This window comes from Engraulis encrasicolus, chromosome 14 (assembly GCF_034702125.1).
Source record: "Engraulis encrasicolus isolate BLACKSEA-1 chromosome 14, IST_EnEncr_1.0, whole genome shotgun sequence".
Classification (NCBI taxonomy): domain Eukaryota; kingdom Metazoa; phylum Chordata; class Actinopteri; order Clupeiformes; family Engraulidae; genus Engraulis; species Engraulis encrasicolus.
The window spans coordinates 37,572,357-37,589,958 of NC_085870.1; the positions used below are offsets into that span (position 1 = coordinate 37,572,357).

The 17,602-nt window shown below is 39.8% G+C and overlaps 1 protein-coding gene across 1 annotated transcript; it reads right to left on the bottom strand.

The window, feature by feature from the left end:
• Positions 1-336: 336 nt before the first annotated feature.
• On the bottom strand, positions 337-17,602 carry LOC134462555 (myosin heavy chain, fast skeletal muscle-like). Its single transcript, XM_063215645.1, has 40 exons — positions 17,566-17,602; positions 16,696-16,922; positions 16,405-16,548; positions 16,149-16,305; positions 15,427-15,454; positions 14,907-15,027; positions 14,060-14,152; positions 13,903-13,966; positions 13,690-13,788; positions 13,492-13,595; positions 12,921-13,059; positions 12,714-12,832; positions 12,377-12,526; positions 12,118-12,288; positions 11,735-12,038; positions 11,565-11,641; positions 11,353-11,440; positions 11,148-11,265; positions 8,455-8,578; positions 8,162-8,298; positions 7,745-8,000; positions 7,405-7,647; positions 7,137-7,313; positions 6,806-6,951; positions 6,615-6,705; positions 6,137-6,526; positions 5,921-6,047; positions 5,679-5,797; positions 5,384-5,580; positions 3,610-3,793; positions 3,344-3,509; positions 3,108-3,232; positions 2,671-2,979; positions 2,341-2,544; positions 2,121-2,246; positions 1,785-1,955; positions 1,570-1,674; positions 1,368-1,463; positions 1,148-1,279; positions 337-423 (listed from the first exon to the last, which is right to left on the bottom strand). The coding sequence occupies exons 2-40, from the start codon at positions 16,903-16,905 to the stop codon at positions 406-408; spliced, it is 5,829 nt and encodes a 1,942-aa protein (XP_063071715.1). The 5' UTR covers positions 16,906-16,922; positions 17,566-17,602; the 3' UTR covers positions 337-405.

Sequence of the window (17,602 nt, forward strand, 5' to 3'; positions counted from 1 at the left end):
TTTCTTCTTCACTTCACTCATTGTGTTATATGAGTAACATTACTACCAGATTCCAATATCCTGCATTGTCTGTCCTTGAGATGTGGTGAATTAATTGCAAACTGCTATTGTCTTCCTTTAAGGGAGAGAGTACATTTGTCAGGGCATGTCCAGTTCTCAAAACACTTAAGGAAATGTTATGTCATGTCGAGACAGAACAAATATGCTCAGATCAAAATCAAGTAAACAAATAAATGTGTATAGCTCCACCCCTGGTTCCATATTAGAAATTGTCCATGTAAACAATATGATGAAGTGAAGATAAAAGAATAGGATTAAAGAAGACTGAAAATCATGTTGAAAGCTGAAATTGCTTTATTGAAGAATTCATATTGTATGAGTCCTTAAGTCTTAAATCTTCACTGGTTACTCCGCTTCTTTGCCCTTGAAGCACACAGAAAAGAATTTTAGACAGGTTAGTACCTTGGTTAATCCATTTTGACCTGAAAACGGCTGCCAGTTTTTGCCTACCTTTTGTGACATATGTACAGGCTCCTAAAACCTGAGCATCAATTTTCAGAAAAGATTAACAGAATTGTCAACGCTTAAACCTTAATTTCTTAATCTCTGTAGCACGTATAGAGAAGAAATAATAATATTCTTTTTTAAAGATAGCTTGGGCTTTCTTTTATACAGCATCTTCGCAAGAGGGTTCAAATTTACTGTTGTCCATTCATCTTAAAAGCTGACAAACTCAGCAGTTCTTCCTGCTCATCTTCAAAAATAGCTTTAATCCAATGACCTCTATTTATGATATCATCAGATAGGCATCTCTATCTCAACTTCATTCTCACTTTTACGAGTGTATTTCAGGCAACAGACAACATATATATTTTGCCATGTACTTTTAAAATGACTGAATCGTTGAAATACTGTATGAATGTCACCACCGACGTTAATGTGGCAGCTGGCATGAAAAGTAAAACTACACAGATGCGTTTCCCAGTCAAAATGGGTTAATTACTACATAGCTTGCATATATACGAATGTGTTACTCTTAGAGATAGTTTATCTATTAGATATTGAACATGTTCCTTTGCACGTAGTCACATCACAGTACCATTGCACTGAATCATATACTAATTTTGTCTGTAGTCATCAGTAATACCTTGCCGGAATCACGGCTCTTGGCTCTCAGCTTGTTGACCTGGGACTCAGCAATGTCAGCACGCTCCTGAGCCTCCTCAAGCTCATTCTGCACCTTCCTCAATTTGGACATGTGACTGTTGGCCTGTTCCTCCTGCAAGTGAATGTTTCATACTTTTAGTGCCAGCATAACGTGAAAATGGGAAAACTTGCAATTCATTTTGCCTAGATTCTTTACTCACAGCTTCCTCAGCCTGCCTCTTGTAGGACTTGACTGTCAGCTGAAGTTTGTCCACCAGATCCTGCAGTCTGGTGACATTCTTCTTGTCCTCCTCAGTCTGCACAAATTCAGTGATAATACATGTAACACATGTAATACATTAAAATTTCTTATACTTTTTAATGCAGTTTGTTATGGCATGTCATGCTGACTTGTACACCTACCTGGTAGGTGAGCTCTTTGACTCTCCTCTCAAATTTGCGGACACCTTTTACAGCATCAGCTCCACGTCTTTGTTCATTTTCAACTTCACTCTCCAGTTCACGCACCTGTAATGTCACCCTTCAGTCAGTCACGCAAGCATGAAACTGGAAACAGGTGTTATGTACAACTGATTAAAATACTTCAGCATAGTACAGTACAATGGCTTTTAAAATACCCTTGACTCTAGTTTCTGGAGTTGCTTCTTTCCACCCTTCATGGCCAGGTTCTCAGCCTCGTCCAGGCGGTGCTGCAGGTCCTTCACAGTGACCTCCAGGTTCTTCTTCATCCTCTCCAGATGAGCACAGGTATCCTGTTCTTTCTTCAATTCCTCAGTCATCATGGCAGCCTGATGGTTTTTTATTTTACATTCACATTCTTTCATGTTCTCATTCATATTAATATTTATACTTCATATATAATTATAACAAATTCCATGGAGGTGGACAAATCTTTTAGTACAATTGCATCTACCACAGTAAACTGTTTAGCTGTCCAGTGGTAATCAACTCACATCGGTAATTGCCTTCTTAGCTTTTTCATCTGCATTTCTAGATTCTTGAGCAGTGTCATCAACTTCACTCTGAACTTGGACAAGGTCAGACTCCAGCTTCTTCTTGGAGTTGAGAAGACTGGTATTCTGATGAAAGAAACATTTGGTCATCTTCCTTTCAGGACGAAATAGAAGTTAAAAAAAAAAAAAAAAAGAAATGCAATGGTTTATAGAAATTAACCTGTGAATGCAGTAGTCCAAGACGCTCACTGGCATCCGCCAATTCCGTCTCAGCCGTTTTGCGGCTTCTCTCTGTCTGTTCCAAGGCAGCTCTCAGCTCCTCAATCTCAGCTATCATCAGGCCATTCCTGCGCTCCACCATGGCAACCTGCTCCTTCATGTCTTCTTGTCCTCTGACAGCATCATCAAGGTGCAGTTGAGCATCCTATGTAGAATGAGATACTGAGTAACAGATTTTTTTCTTGCAAATGTTTGCATTATTTAGTAGAGATACTTCATTCAATTAAATGTAGGAATAAATCACACACTGACTTTCTGAAACAGTGTATACCTTAAGCTGCCCTTGGACATTCCTGAGCTGCTTCTGAGATTCAGTTGCCTGTCGGTTGGCATGGCTGAGCTGTACTTCCAGCTCATTGAGGTCTCCCTCCATCTTCTTCTTGACTCTCAGGGCATCATTTCTGCTCCTGACCTCAGAATCCAGAGTGCCCTGCATGGTTTCAATCACTCTCTGGCTGTTCCTCTTGATGTTCTCCATCTCCTCATCCTTCTCTGCCAGCTTCCTGTCAACCTCACTCTTGACCTGGTTGAGCTCCAACTGGACACGCATGATCTTGGATTCTTCATGCTCAAGTGTGCCCTGTTTTGAAAGACATTTTAATGACATACATTTGAAAAATAAATACAATGACTTATATTTACCATCAAACAGCCACTGTGCTACAATGAGTTTGTTTTTTAAATAAAATTTCTAAAATTATAGCTTACCTCTGCCTCCTCTAGTGCAGTTTGGACTTCTGATTTCTCAGTCTCCACTGTCTTCTTAGCCTTCTCAAGCTCATGAATACTCTTGCCAGTTTCACCAAGTTGCTCGGTGAGATCAGATATTTCCTCTGTTGGAATTAATTGTAAATTCTTAAATTGTCAGAATTATCATGAACTGTGTTATGGAATATAATGTATATTATTGTATATGAATTATGTGACAGAAAATATTGTCATACGCTGCAAGTTCTTGTTCTCCCTCTTAAGGGTCTCCAGCTGATCCAGAGCCTCTTCATATGAGTTCTTCATCTTGAAGAGCTCAGTGCTGAGAGAGCGAGCCTCTTTCTGGGCACCTTCCAGCTCAGCCTGCCCTTCGTCAAACTTCTGCTTCCACTCAGCCAGGACCTGAAATCAAGTATTGTTGTATTTTAGTATTAAAGCCCTCATAGAACAGCGCCTATAGAAACAATATAAATTACTGTAATTTGAAAAATATCTCACTCACTTTGTCAAAGTTCCTTTGCTTCTTATCAAGATTGCCAGCCATTGCATTTGCTCTCTCCACATCAACCATGAGGTCCTCCACTTCACCCTGGAGCCTCTGTTTGGTCTTCTCCAGGGAGGCACATTTGGAGTTCACAGCTTCAATGGACTCCTCAGCTTCCTGAAGGCGCTGAGCAAGCTTTTTCCTACAAGACAATATTAAAGGTTTTAGCAGGTGAATACATTTTTAATCCTTAAACCCATTTTTTTTTAAGATTTGTTTTTTTTAAGATTCTTTTTTTGGTCTTTGAGACTTTATTCTTGACAGGATAGTTTAAGAGAGGGACAGGAAATGTTTGGGAGAGAGAGATGGGAAAGGGTCGGCAAAGGACCCGGGCCGGAATCGAATCCAGGTCGGCCACGTAGCATACGAGTGCCCTACCATTAAGCCACGATAGGGCCTTAAACCCTGAAAATGCCTGCTAATTAGGTCAGTTTTGCCTATGTGACATTATCTATACAGGCTCCTAAAATGTGAGCATTGCTTTTCAGAAAGATTTGACAGAATTGTCATCCCTTAAGCCAGGCTCCAACTACATGACTAATGGCCCGATTCTTGGTTGAAAACACCCCTTACAACAATTGATGGAACATTACCCTCCAGGTCCATCGCAAGCGAACGTCGGGCAGGATTTCTTCGTAGCGTGTGACATTCTAAGACACAACTTTGGCAGCTCAAAGAGTCGCCGATTGCAAATCCTAGAAATCAAACACGGTTTGATATTTGCGACTGGAGATAGAATTTTGGACATTGTCTTGGGTCAGGGGTCAGGAACCTTTTGGCTGGAGGAGAGAGCCATAAAAGGCAAAATTTGGAAAATACATTTTTGTGAGAGCCACACCATTTAAACACTGAATACAATTAAAAGCAATAACTGTACTTCAATTAAGCCCAACATTTTCAGAGTGTACTGCCAAGTTATTAGGCCTGCTTTTTGTGATAACAGGTAAGTATAGGCTGCCAACTGTCAAATTCATCATAGTGGGAGTCTGGGGGTCCTCCCCCCGAATTTTTTTTTTTTTCTTAGATGCAGTTTCCTGCGATTTTTACGCATTTTAACATCCCATGTCCCGTTTCAGCTCAATATGGAACCCGTACTTTTATTTATAAATACGGGACAATTTTGTATTTCAAGGGACGGTTGGCAACCCAAGTTAAGTAAGTGCCAGATACAGTTCCCAAAAGAGCCAGATATGGCTCTAGAGCCATAGGTTCCTGACCCCTGTCTTGGGTGGTCACGATCAGGGATAAGATTGACAGTGGCGATTCTTATGTGTGCACCGCAACCCAACGTCAAAATCAGAACACACAAAATCGGGAGTCGTGTAGTTGACTTAAAGGACCACTTCAGTCGATTTCAATATGCTGTTGTATTGCTCACGCTGCCCTTGACTTGTCAATACCCGGTGATGTCACATTTTTCGGCTCAGCCCTTTCCGAGATATGAGCTATTCTAATGGGGGCAGCGTTTGTTTAAAAAATTAACATAGGCCTACTCCAAATATTTTCGCAAAATGTACTGCTGTTTGCTAGTTGTCTGCTGATGTTGTATAACTTGTTGGATGTTTTTGGGAATAAATAAAGATGTTTTTTTGAAATGTAAAAGCGCTGCCCCCATTACAATGACCAGGATCTCGGAAAAAGCTGAAGAAGATAAAAAAACCTCAGGTACTGATAAGTCCAGGGTAGATTGAGCAAAAGGAACATTTTGATATTTGTCAAAATCATATCTAACTTGGATTCCTCCAGCTCTTCAGTGCGTTGGATAGCGTCAGTCTCATATTTGGCCCTCCACTGAGCCACCTCACTGTTGGCCTTGGACATTCCACGCTGCAGCTCAGCCTTGGCCTCCTGCTCCTCCTCAAACTGCTCTCTGAGCAGGTCACAGTCATGACGAGCTGATTGCACAGCATGAGCCAGGGCATTCTTGGCCTTTAAAGATACGTTTCATAAATATTAGATAATGTACAGTACATTAGGATAATCAGAACCGTATTCATGTAATCTGTAACGTATTGCAGTAAACTTACTTTAACTTCCTCCTCAACTGCTCTCTTCAGTTCCTCAATCTGCTGGACATAAGCTTGTTTGCCTCTAGTCAACTGAGAGACAATAGCTTCCTTCTCCTCAAGCTGGCGGCCCATCTCACCTTTTATCATACAATTGATCTATAGTTTAGTGACATTTACCATTTAATTGTAACTATCAAAACTGTGTTTTGCTTCATGATGACAATTTATGATAACCATATCATGATAATTTTACAACTCACCATTTTCAGTTGTAAGCCTTGCTTTTTGTGCACTGACATCATTCAGCTGACGAGCTTGATCATCGCTCTTGGCTTTTAACTCACTCATTTGGTCCTCAAGGGTGCGACACATCTTCTCAAAGTTACCCTAAAATGCATTAAGCTTACGTCAGTCATCTCTGTTTTCAATTGTAAACAAATTAATGAAAGTTACTGTCTTTGAAAAGAATAGCTTACTTTTGATTTAGCCACAGCTTCCATATTACTGGCAAGGTCATCTATCTCCATTTTGTATTCACTCTTCTCCTTCTCCAGCTTCTGTTTGACACGCTGGAGGTTGTCAATCTGCTCTCCCAGTTCTGCCACACTGTCAGCCTGCTTCTTGCGAAGAGCAGAGGCAGTGCCTTCATGTTGCAGGGTGGACTCTTCAAGATCACGACGCAGCTTCTGGAACTCAGCTTCACGCTTCTTGTTCATCTCAATCTGAGCAGCAGTGGCTCCACCAGCCTCCTCGAGCCTCTCACTGACCTCTTCAAGTTCCCTGGAGAGATCAGCTCTTTGCTTCTCAATTTTAGCCCGAGCAGCACGCTCAGCTTCAATCTCCTCTTCTAGCTCCTCAATGCGAGCCTGAAAAATGGTAAGGGCTTAATAATTATTTCACATTATTCAAAACAATGTGATACACAGAAATAGTGTTCATTTATCGATGGATCACCTGAAGTTCTTTGATCTTCTTTTGCAGTTGTGCTCCTTGCGATTGCTCATCTTCAATCTTGCTGAGATGCTGACTGATCTCAAAGTCTTTCCTATGTGGGAATACATCGGGGAAAGCAGCAGAAATGAGACAATGAGAAATATTGATTGAAATAAATGTTAAGTTAAAGGTAGTTTCTATTTCATACGTACTTTTTGAGCTTCTCGTCAGACTGCTGTTTGTCATTCTCCAGGTCCATTATTGACTCTTGAGACAATTTCAGGTCACCCTCAAGCTTCCTCTTGGTTCTTTCAAGATCCATGCGGAGTTTCTTCTCTTGCTCCAGGGAGCCCTCCAGCTATTGGAAGTTAATAATAGTTAAATAATTATTAACATTATTTGTTACCGATTCAGATGGAGTTAATAATGATATGGGAAAAGAATGTGAAGAAATATGAGGGCCATTTTGCCCTGATTAAAGGTTATTATAAAGCAATCATGGTAAACCTAATATGTTTAGCTTTCAAGTTTTGAATCGCTTACATCATCAACTTGCTGTTCAAGTTTGGTCTTTGATTTTGTCAGAGTGTTGACTTTGTCTTCTTCTGATTGAAGATCATCCAGAGTCTGCTGGTGTGACTCTTGGAGGGCTTTCTTTTCCTTGGTCAACTTACCAATGCTCTCATCCTGAGAGGCCATCTCCTCAGTCAAGTTTTTAACCTAAGGGAAATTGATGACATTATAAATAATGGCACATACTTCAAAAAATAATTAATAAAAAAATAATTCTATCACCAGAGCACAATCAAACCTTATTCTCCGTAGCATGTTTCTCCTTCTCTACTTTTGCCAGATTGAGCTCCAAGTCATCAATGTCCTTCTTAAGCTCAGAGCACTCATCCTCCAGTTTCCTCTTCTTAGCCGTGAGCTCAGCATTGATCTCCTCCTCATCCTCCAGCCTCTCTGTCGTCTCTTTGAGTTTGGCCTCCAGCTGGATTTTGTTCTTAATGAGTCCCTCACATCTCTCCTCAGCATCTGATAGACACTCAGCTTCCTACAGTGAATATGTTAATGCAGTGTGAAGTTTTATATATTGAACACATTCATTTCAACTACAGGATTTCATAACAAAGCCGATTGACAATGCTCACAGATGACATGGCTAACTGCAAGTCATTCCTTTCTTGCACCACGGCAACCATCTTCTCCTCCAGTTCTTTTTTCTTTGCGAGGGCAACCTCCAGATCAGTCTTCATTTTGCTAAAGTTCTCCTTCATACTCGCAAGTTCCTTCTCAGTTTCAGCACTCTTCAGAAGTGGCTTGATCTTGAAGTACACCTTCATCCATGGCCAGTGTTTCACATTCATGAATGAGCGGATGTTGTACTGGATGGCATAGATAGCTTCTCTGATTGGGGAAAGAAATATTTTGCTCAAGAAAATGTTTGCAAATGTGTTCAACAGATTGCAAAGCACTGGATGGTGAAGACAGATTCTCTGTTTGCTATAAAAGTTAAGTGATTTGGACTCAATTTTCTTATATGAAATGGATATTTCCCGAAAAGTCACCTCCTTTCCATCATCTTGCTGAACTCCCTCCTCATCAGGTAAGCACGGCAGAGAGCCTGAGTCATTGTGACCAGAGATGCCAACTTCTCATCTCGCATCTCCTCAAGGACACCCAGCAGTCCAGCTTTGAAGAACACCTACAAATGGTGTATAGTTATATACCTATGTGTCTTTTATATATTTTAGTATGTAATACAAAGTATTAAGCAATAGTATTCATTTACCTTGGTGTGGCCAAACATGTGCTGAGTGTGGTCAATATTAATGCCTAATGCCACAATGCTCTAAGTTACCTTGGTGTGGCCGAACATATACTGAGTTCTGTCCACATCAATGGAACCCAGGAGCATCTCCGAAGCCTTCTTGTTGTCAATGAATTGTCCTTCAGGGATTACACTTGCATTCAAGACTTTGTATCTGAAAGAATGTAAATTATTTATTCAGTTTTAAGTTATCACGTCTGGTTGATTAAAAAAATATTAAGCATAGTTTCATGTACTGCATTTTCCTTTATAATTGACACTCTGTCTTAGGGTCAATTTCTAAAAACTTGAAATTACTCTTTTTCACGATTTACTGTACTGTAATATATTTTAAAGAAATAATTTTGTGAACTGACTTTCATTCCTATTGAACAGGGGTGTCAAACTCAAATTGACAGTGCCCCCCCAAAAAAAATCAAGGACAACCTTGCAGGCCAAACTCAATATTATTCTTTTTTTAGTGGACTTAACTAAACACTTAATACCGAAAAAGTAGGCAAATGTCACATTCATTCAAATACTACACTTATTCTTTACATGAGTGGAATAAATCATTATGATACACTCTACCCCCTCCGGGTCCGACCCCACCTCCATCCATAGGTAAGCCACTTCAAATCTGGGACTCACTGTAGACAATAAACTCACTTTTGATCAACACATCACCAACATCCACAAAAGGTCTCAACTTTATGTCATCCAAAAACTCTGTGCCCTTTCTGCTGTCCCACACCTCCTGTCCCTTCTGTACTCCAGCCCATTCTAAAGTATTGCTCACCCTGTTTCCTCTACATGCTCTCCGCCAACAACAGAAACAAACTCACAAAAATCAAACATGTACATAAATGATGTGGGTCTGAATGTGTCTGATGTGAACATGCATTTTTATGCTGATGACACAATAATTTACTGCTTCGGGCCATCCGCCGTTAATGCTATTGAATCACTGCAGAAGGCTTTTGATGTGATCCAACAGACATTTTTACAGTTAAAATTGCTTCTTAATGCTGATAAGACGCAAATGTTGTTCTCAAAGCCAAGGAAAGTACCATCAATCATCCCCTCAGAGGGAACTGAAATTGAGGTGGTACATTTGTATAAATACCTGGGTATTTTGCTTGATGATACTTTGACGTTCAAAGCCCACATTGAAAATCTTGTGAGGAAACTTAAACTAAAGTTAGGTTTTTTATTTAGAAATAAAATTTGTTTTTCCTTTCATGTTAAGAAGCGCCTTGTCTCTGCAACGTTTGTATCCATTTTAGACTATGCAGACCTGCTGTACATGAATGCTTCATCCCAATGTCTGAGTAAGATTGACTCTGTGTATCATGGTGCCCTGAGGTTCATCACTAACTGTAGGGCCCAAACTCATCACTGTGAACTCTATGCCAGAGTTAAATGGTCTTCACAGACTACCAGGAGACTTACTCACTGGTATACATTTATTTACAAGGCAATACTCAAACTACTGCCACCTTACATCTGCAGCCTAATCACAGTGAGGAATATTTAGTCTTATGGTCTGCGCTCTAAAGGCCATTTGTTACTCTCTGTCCCTTACTTCCACACAGAACAGGGGAAGAGGGCATTTGTGTTTTCAGCCCCTACCTCATGGAACAATCTACAAAAGGACTAACAGATCTGATTCCATTGAGCGATTTTAATTCCAAGATGAGATCACTTGAGACAGAGTCTATTGTCTGTAACTGTTTCAATTGACGTGTTATTTTACTTGATTTGTTATTTTAATGCAACTGTGTAATTTTAATTTTGTAACTTGAGCCGCCACTTGGCCAGGACACCCTTGTAAAAGAGATTCTTAATTTCAACGGGTTTATTTTTCCTGGTTAAATAAAGGTTAAATAAAAAAAAAAATTAAAAAAACACACAGCATCCCAACTCCTTCAACATCCCACACACAACCTAACTGATCTCAACCTCAAAGCGTTTCACACACCTCACACAATCAATAGCCAGAGATCACCCCCTAAACCCACACTTCACACTGTTTCCATACTGCCACAGGTACAAGACACTCAGATGGCGACGGTCAGGCTTCAACAAAAGCTATATTCCACCTGCTGTCACTGTACTGAACAACCTCCCACAGCAATGGCACGAATACACTAGACACGGCTGACGTGACAGTGGCGACGAAAGTAGTTGATTTTGTATGGAGACACTGGTGATTTGAGCGATTTAAGCGACAGCTTGTAGTAGAACTTCAGCTTATGTTATGCTAATTAGTTATGATGTGGGTTGGGGACTGCCGCCGCAGCTAATTGGAATGCCGGAATGCTTCCATTCTACTGTTAATGGGCATACGTTGTCGCTTTCGTTGCTCGTGTCGCTCTTGCTATGAACACTGTCCAGCGATTCTTTGTAGCATAGGTCGCCTCTGGTGTGTTGGGTAACCCTGCATTGAACTATCCTAGTGTCTGACTGTTATTAATGGTATGCTTATGTTGTCTGACAGTGTCTGAGTGTGCATGTATCTCTTATTCAATGGCGTTGATGTCCTCATGTCTGTTTTGTATACTCACTGTCTACATGTTGACTGTGACAAGTTGTGATGAAGGTGAAAACTAATTTCCCCTTAGAGATAAAGGCTATCAATCAATCCATCTACAATCAATCCACACTGTACAGTTGTTTACATGCAACTGAAAACACTTGTTTTTTTCACCTCTGTTTGAAGTACAAATTAATTGCCAAGATACCTCTGCTTGAAGTCAGCATAAATGATTCTGCTGGGGAAACCCTTTCTGCAGATTCTGATACCCTCCAGCACGCCATTACATCTCAGTTGGTGAAGCACCAGGAAGTTCTCCATCAAACCTTAAAAAACAAGTTATTGTATAAAGTTATAATCCAATTAAAATGCATGGCACATCTAAAAGCAGTTCTCCAAAGCAATTAGCTCACCAGGAGTCTTAGACTCGTTGGGAATCAAGCAGCGCACAAAGTGAGGATGAGTGCTCCTCAGATTGGTCATCAGCTTGCCCAGGTTCTCCTGTGATCAGGACCACATTGAGAGTTATATTTTCAAGACAGTTTAACATTTTCTGCAACATACAGTATCTCACATATGTCACACAATAATGAATGAGTGTGCTAAACATATTTGAATTAGTTACCCTGAAAAGACAAGACACCGTCTGGAAGGAGCCACCCTTCTTCTTCTTGCCACCCTTACCACCGGCACCAGCGTCAGCTGTGTCATTGATATAGCAAGACAGTGAAAAACGTTACTTTTTTTCTCAGACCGTAGGGTTAAAATACTGAGGAAAATAGCAAGCATTCATACCTTCAGCTCCGTGGGTTGCATACAAGAAGCACAGCAATTTCATTGCAGACTTCTGGTACAGCTGCACAACAGAGTCGTTCAGTGGGTCCTTGTTCTTGTCCAGCCAGCCAGTGATGTTGTAGTCCACAGTGCCAGCATAGTGTACCAAGGAGAAGTGGGCCTCTGCCTTACCCTTTGCTGGTTTGGGTTTCTCAAAGCACTTGGTTTTGCCAAGATGCTGATCATACAACTTGCCCTTGAAGGTAGTGTCTGAGGCCTTGGGGAACATGCACTCCTCTTCAAGAATGGAGAAGATGCCAAGTGGCTGTTACAGAAAGCTGTGTTACCATTCTGTAAGTTTTTCCTATGCAAATTTTAAGTTATTTACCTCTATTCTACATTACCTTCTCAATGAGCTCAATGCACTGAGCCAGATCCATACCAAAGTCAATGAATTCCCAGACAATACCATCTTTCTTGTACTCTTCTTGTTCCAGTACAAACATGGTGTGGTTGAAGAACTGTTGCAGTTTCTCATTGGTGAAGTTGATACACAGCTGCTCCAAGCTGTTGTACTGTTGTGGAAAAGTATTGGTATAAGAATACAAAACTAACTAATTAACAAATAAGATTTAGCACTGTAAAAAGCAGAAGTACACTCACATCAAAGATCTCAAAACCTGCAATGTCAAGCACACCAATGAAGAACTGTCTTGGCTGTTTGGTGTCCAACATCTCATTGATACGGATGACCATCCACAAGAACATTTTCTCATAGACTGACTTGCAAAGAGCTGAAACCGAATTGTTCACCTAATGAAAATGATAAAACCGAGAATGAATATTTATTAAGTGTGATAACCTCCAAACATATATTAAAATATAGACCTACTTGCGAAGAGTTATTTCAAAAATATTGGATGAATGTTTTTTGCATGAGGGTGAAATGTGAAAAAATACTATTAGGAGCGTGATATTTTAATTAACAAATGAATAATACCTGTGGTACGGTTTGGCCTTTGGTCACAAACTCATTTCCGACCTTCACTCTTGGGTAGCACAGAGCCTTCAGCATGTCAGCAGAGTTCAGGCCCATGAGGTAGGCAATTTTGTCGGCCACTGAGTAGAATTCAGAATTGAATCTTGTGTTGTTTACACATGTACATTAGATTTTATTATGGTCTTTTTTCTGTCATGCAATTCTCACCCTCAGTGCCATCAGGCTCAGCCTGCTCCTCTCTCTGCTTCTGCTTGAAATGCATGTTGCCATGATGCATTACAGCGCCTGTGAGCTTGTAGATGCCAATTTTCTCATCAGCATTGAAACCCAGGATGTCAATAGCCGTCTGTAAGAGAAAAGGTTAGAGAAATGTTTTTTGATATGGACCGAGTCGTAAATAATTAATTGATGTGTGCATCAGATAAAACAGCTTTAAAAGAAAAATAGCATTACAGGATTTGCAAAATTGCAAAACAGGATTTTACAAAAACACACACGCACATCCGACGATACCGTTAAGCTCAATTGTTCTTTAACTGGGAAAGTTTTGAGGATTGAAGCATTATTTGTCAAACTTACTATAAACACAATTCTGTAAAATCATGAAGCAACTAACTGTATTGCCTTACTGTAGAGCCAAACGTCCTCCTTTTGACTTTAAATGTGTAATATACTGTAAGTGTTTCTGACTTCATTTTCTGAGTCATGCATTAGGATTACTTTCATTATTAGTCTTTTTTGTGTTTGTATTCACACTTCACCAACTTTAACATCTTACATCAGTAGCAATGAACTCCTCGATATCATCAATGCTCTTGACAGTGATTTCACCTTGGCTGATCATAGGGAAATCATAGGGGTTTTGGGTGATAAGCAGGCCCTCTGAAAAAATCAGACAATGCATAAGAGGTGCTCATTGCGTTTTCCTTTTAGCATAAGCATAATTTCAGTCATGTGAGGTAGAATCATGTGTTACCAATCAGCTCAGGCTTGTGCCCAGTCATGAGTTGGTAGAAGATATGGTAGCTCCTCTCAGCAGACAGCTGGAATGTCACTCTTGACTTCTCCAGGAGATCTATGAGTCATTTCACAGATATGTTAATTCGATGGTGTGTTTTTAGATGACAAATTATAAAATGTTTTATGATGTTTAAAATGTGTTGGATATATTTCAAATAAGTCTACTTACAAGTCTCAATATCAGCAGAAGACAGTTTGCCAGTTTGGCCAAAATGGATTCTGATGAATTTACCCTAAATAAAGAGGAAAATAGGTTTACATATTTACAGAAATATATAGGTAACCAACCATTAGCTGTTATTTCTCAAAATATCCCTAAAACTTACAAAACGGGAGGAGTTGTCATTCCTCACAGTCTTGGCATTACCATAGGACTCTAGTAGAGGGTTGGCTGCAATGATCTGGTCCTCCAGTGACCCCTACAGGGCATTGCAAACCATTGATGAACGTTGAGGCTTTTACGTTCAGTATTATCAAAGCAATGCAAGACAAGACAAGTTTATTTGTTTCATCCATGGAGGCAGTTCATAAAAATAAAACTAAAGATACAAAGAAAACAAGAAATAGACAAAGAAAACATTAAATAATTAGATTTAAAAACATTAAAATCAAAAGTTGATCATTTACAGTTGCTAAGGAAAGGCATTTGAGAAAAGCTTCATCATGAGTCTGGAGTTAAAACTATCAATAGCGATATATAACCTGGAAGCTGTTTCCAAAGCTTTTTAGTGTAGCAGCTAAAGGCTACTCTTTGACATTTGGTACTACCAGCAAGTTATTCTCCATTGATCTTATTGACTCTAATTGGTGGATACAGCTGAAAACGTATCCAGTAGGTAGCTGGGTCCCATCCCATTTAATGATTCAAACAGAAAAAGTCAAGTCAAGTCTGTAGCTCAGTGGGAAACAAGGCAGTGATCTTAGTACTGGAGTCATGTGGTCAATCTTTACTCTCGTAAGCATTTTGGATTATTTGAAGCTATTTGGTGGTCTTTTTGGGGAGGCCTGTAAAAGGCTATTGCAGTAGTCAACCCTACTGAAAAGGAAGCCATGTGTTAGTTTCTCCAGATCATGTTTTGACAAAAGAACCCTAAGGTTAGATGTGACATGAACGGGACGTTCTACAGCCTTGCCCATAATGCTGTGTGTGTATGGTAGAATATGAGCATTAACCTGAATCTTGCTAGCTTGTGCGGGGGGCGCATCAGATTTCTTTCCTCCAGACACTGCAATTGTTGCAAAGTACTGGATGACACGCTTGGTGTTTACAGTCTTCCCTGCTCCGGATTCTCCACTGGGGAGCAAAAAGATATTTTCAAATGTTTGATAAAATGAGATAAACATTTAAAGAAAGAAGAAGAAAGCCCCATTGGGAAACTCTTAACTCTCATTGTCATTGTGACACAGCACTCCACAACACACAAATGAACACTGCACACGACGAAATTGCATTCATGCCTCACCCATGCAAGGGGGCAGCCCTCAATGACGCCCCAAGGGAGCAGTGCAGCGGGATGGTACCATGCTCAGGGTACCTCAGTCATGAAGGAGGATGGGGGAGAGCACTGGTTAATTACTCCCCCCACCAACCTGGCGGGTCGGGAGTCGAACTGGCAACCTTTGGGCTACAAGTCTGACGCCCTAACTGCTACCCATAACTGCCCCATAATGATTAGTTCTAATGATTACTTACGTAATAAGGACAGATTGATTCTCACGATCTGGAAAGTAATTATTTAATGTAATTAGTGACTCAGTTAGATGATTATCATAGACAATACTGTGCTATGGTAATGCATATAGTGGCAATGTAAAGGTTTTTTGAGAAGAGTTTATTGACTGTATTGATATCCGGGAAATTAAGGTGTCAAGTAGCTTATACAAATACACATAATGCCCACATGAACATTTCAAGACACACATACAGTATACCGTACACAACAAGCAATAGCACAGATCAGTCAAGCAGAACATCACAGAAGTCAATCGGGGGGAAAACAATTGTGAAAAAACTTGAGAGTTGAAGTAGACAAGAGATTAGCATGACCAAGAAGCAATAAGTGTTTCCAGTAAATAAGTATATGATGTAGCTTTAGAAGTGAAGAAGAAAGAAAGCATATTCCCTTTTGGACTATTTGAGTACCAGTCAGCTATGGCACATCTGATGATCCACTCTTTTGTTTTTCTGTGTGTGTGTGCGTGTGTGTGTGCGTGTGTGCGTGATCTGCCAATGCCTAAATGAATGATAATGTGTGCTATATGTTTTGCATGTTTAATATGTTGTGCAATGATGTGTGTAATGTCTTGTGTGTTGTGTATTTATGTATGTTACTAGACACGTTAATTTCCAATATGGTATAATTCAGTAATAAATATTAAAGTGATAGAGAAGCATTGGTAAATTATCCAGCTTACCTTGGAGCATGAACTGATAGGCGTTATCAGAGATGGAGAAGATGTGGGGTGGAGCCTCAATCCTCTTCTTGCCTCTGTATCCATTAACAACAATTTGATCGTACACTGGGAGCCACTTGTAAGGGTTCACAGTGACGCAGAACAGCCCAGAGTAGGTCTGACAGAGAATTAAAAAGCCATTATTATTTCACTTGAAATATTTTATATATATTTTATAGTCATTTAACTAGTGTCAGATATTTTATAGCAATCCTACATAGATCATCCATGCTGCGTAACGCTCTTTGAGGTTGTACAACACAGAAGGCTCGTGAAGGTGGGTCATCATGGCCATGTCCTCAATTTTGTCATACTTTGGAGGATTCATGGGGAAGATTTCATCCTCCTTCACCGTGACATCCTACAAGATATGAAAATGTGATGCACAAAATGTAATAGAAGCAAAATAAAATTAATATCCACGTTACCTAGCAACTATCCATGTAAGGTCAACAGAATAGGCAGCATGCAGCTGTTTGCAACAAAGTTATCTCCTTAGTTTACTTACTTTACTCTTATCACCCTCCAGAGTTTTCACTGTGGCTTTGCCACCGTCTCTTTTCGTCAGAGTGCATTTCACATAATCTTCCGCTTTGTCAATCACAAAGAACGCCGTTTTGGCATCAAAGGGTCTGGTTTGGGCCTCAATACGCTCTTTCTCTGGCTTGCGGAGGTAGATGGCCGCAGGGCCAAAGCACTCCATATCTCCATCCCCCATGATGGCAGGTTGGTTATCTAGGAAGAAGTGATATTGAAATTTACTTTTAGGATTCAAGGAGTTTATTGTCATTGTCAATGAAGACAACAAAATTATGGGTGGAGCAGCAACACTGCGTAGTTTCAAGTATAGGCCTAGTAGTAGACAAATATAAATCCATATAAATATAAATCCAAACAAAAGTATATCATAAAGTATAATAATACATTTATAGTAATAGTCAAGTAGTAATATGAGTAATAATAAATGAATAAGTGAATCAATCAATAAATGAGATCCCCCTTCCCCACAATTCAAGGTTAATCCCAGTATTGTTGATAATTTATAAAGATGCACACTGTATGTAGCATACAATGTTTACAGACTTTACATGATTATTTAAATTATTGCTTCTTCTGTGCAAGCCTGAGTGGAACAGACAGGCATACTGTATGTGCTGTGCAATCATATGTTCCCAGTGTTTCGTACAGTAAATTGCAGCGTATCTTGTATTAACAACAATTTTGTATGAATAAATAAATTCATTAAAAATCATAGGGGTGAGACTGGCACTGTTGATGTTCTTTGTATTGATGTTATGTTCATCTTTCTGTAACTATACAATAGAGTACTGGGACATCAAATCTTGGATGACACCTCAACTGAAACAGTTCCACGTACCTCTTCAAGTCCCAAAAGAATCTTAGATGTTACCGAT

Coding starts and splice junctions, on each gene's coding strand:
- LOC134462555 (XM_063215645.1), bottom strand. CDS start 16,905: ATGGGGGATGGAGATATGGAGTGCTTTGGCCCTGCGGCCATCTACCTC. Junction 6,527..6,614: donor AGAAGATCAAAGAACTTCAG/GTGATCCATCGA, acceptor ACCATTTTTCAG/GCTCGCATTGAGGAGCTAGA. Junction 1,675..1,784: donor TCCAGAAACTAGAGTCAAGG/GTATTTTAAAAG, acceptor GTGACATTACAG/GTGCGTGAACTGGAGAGTGA.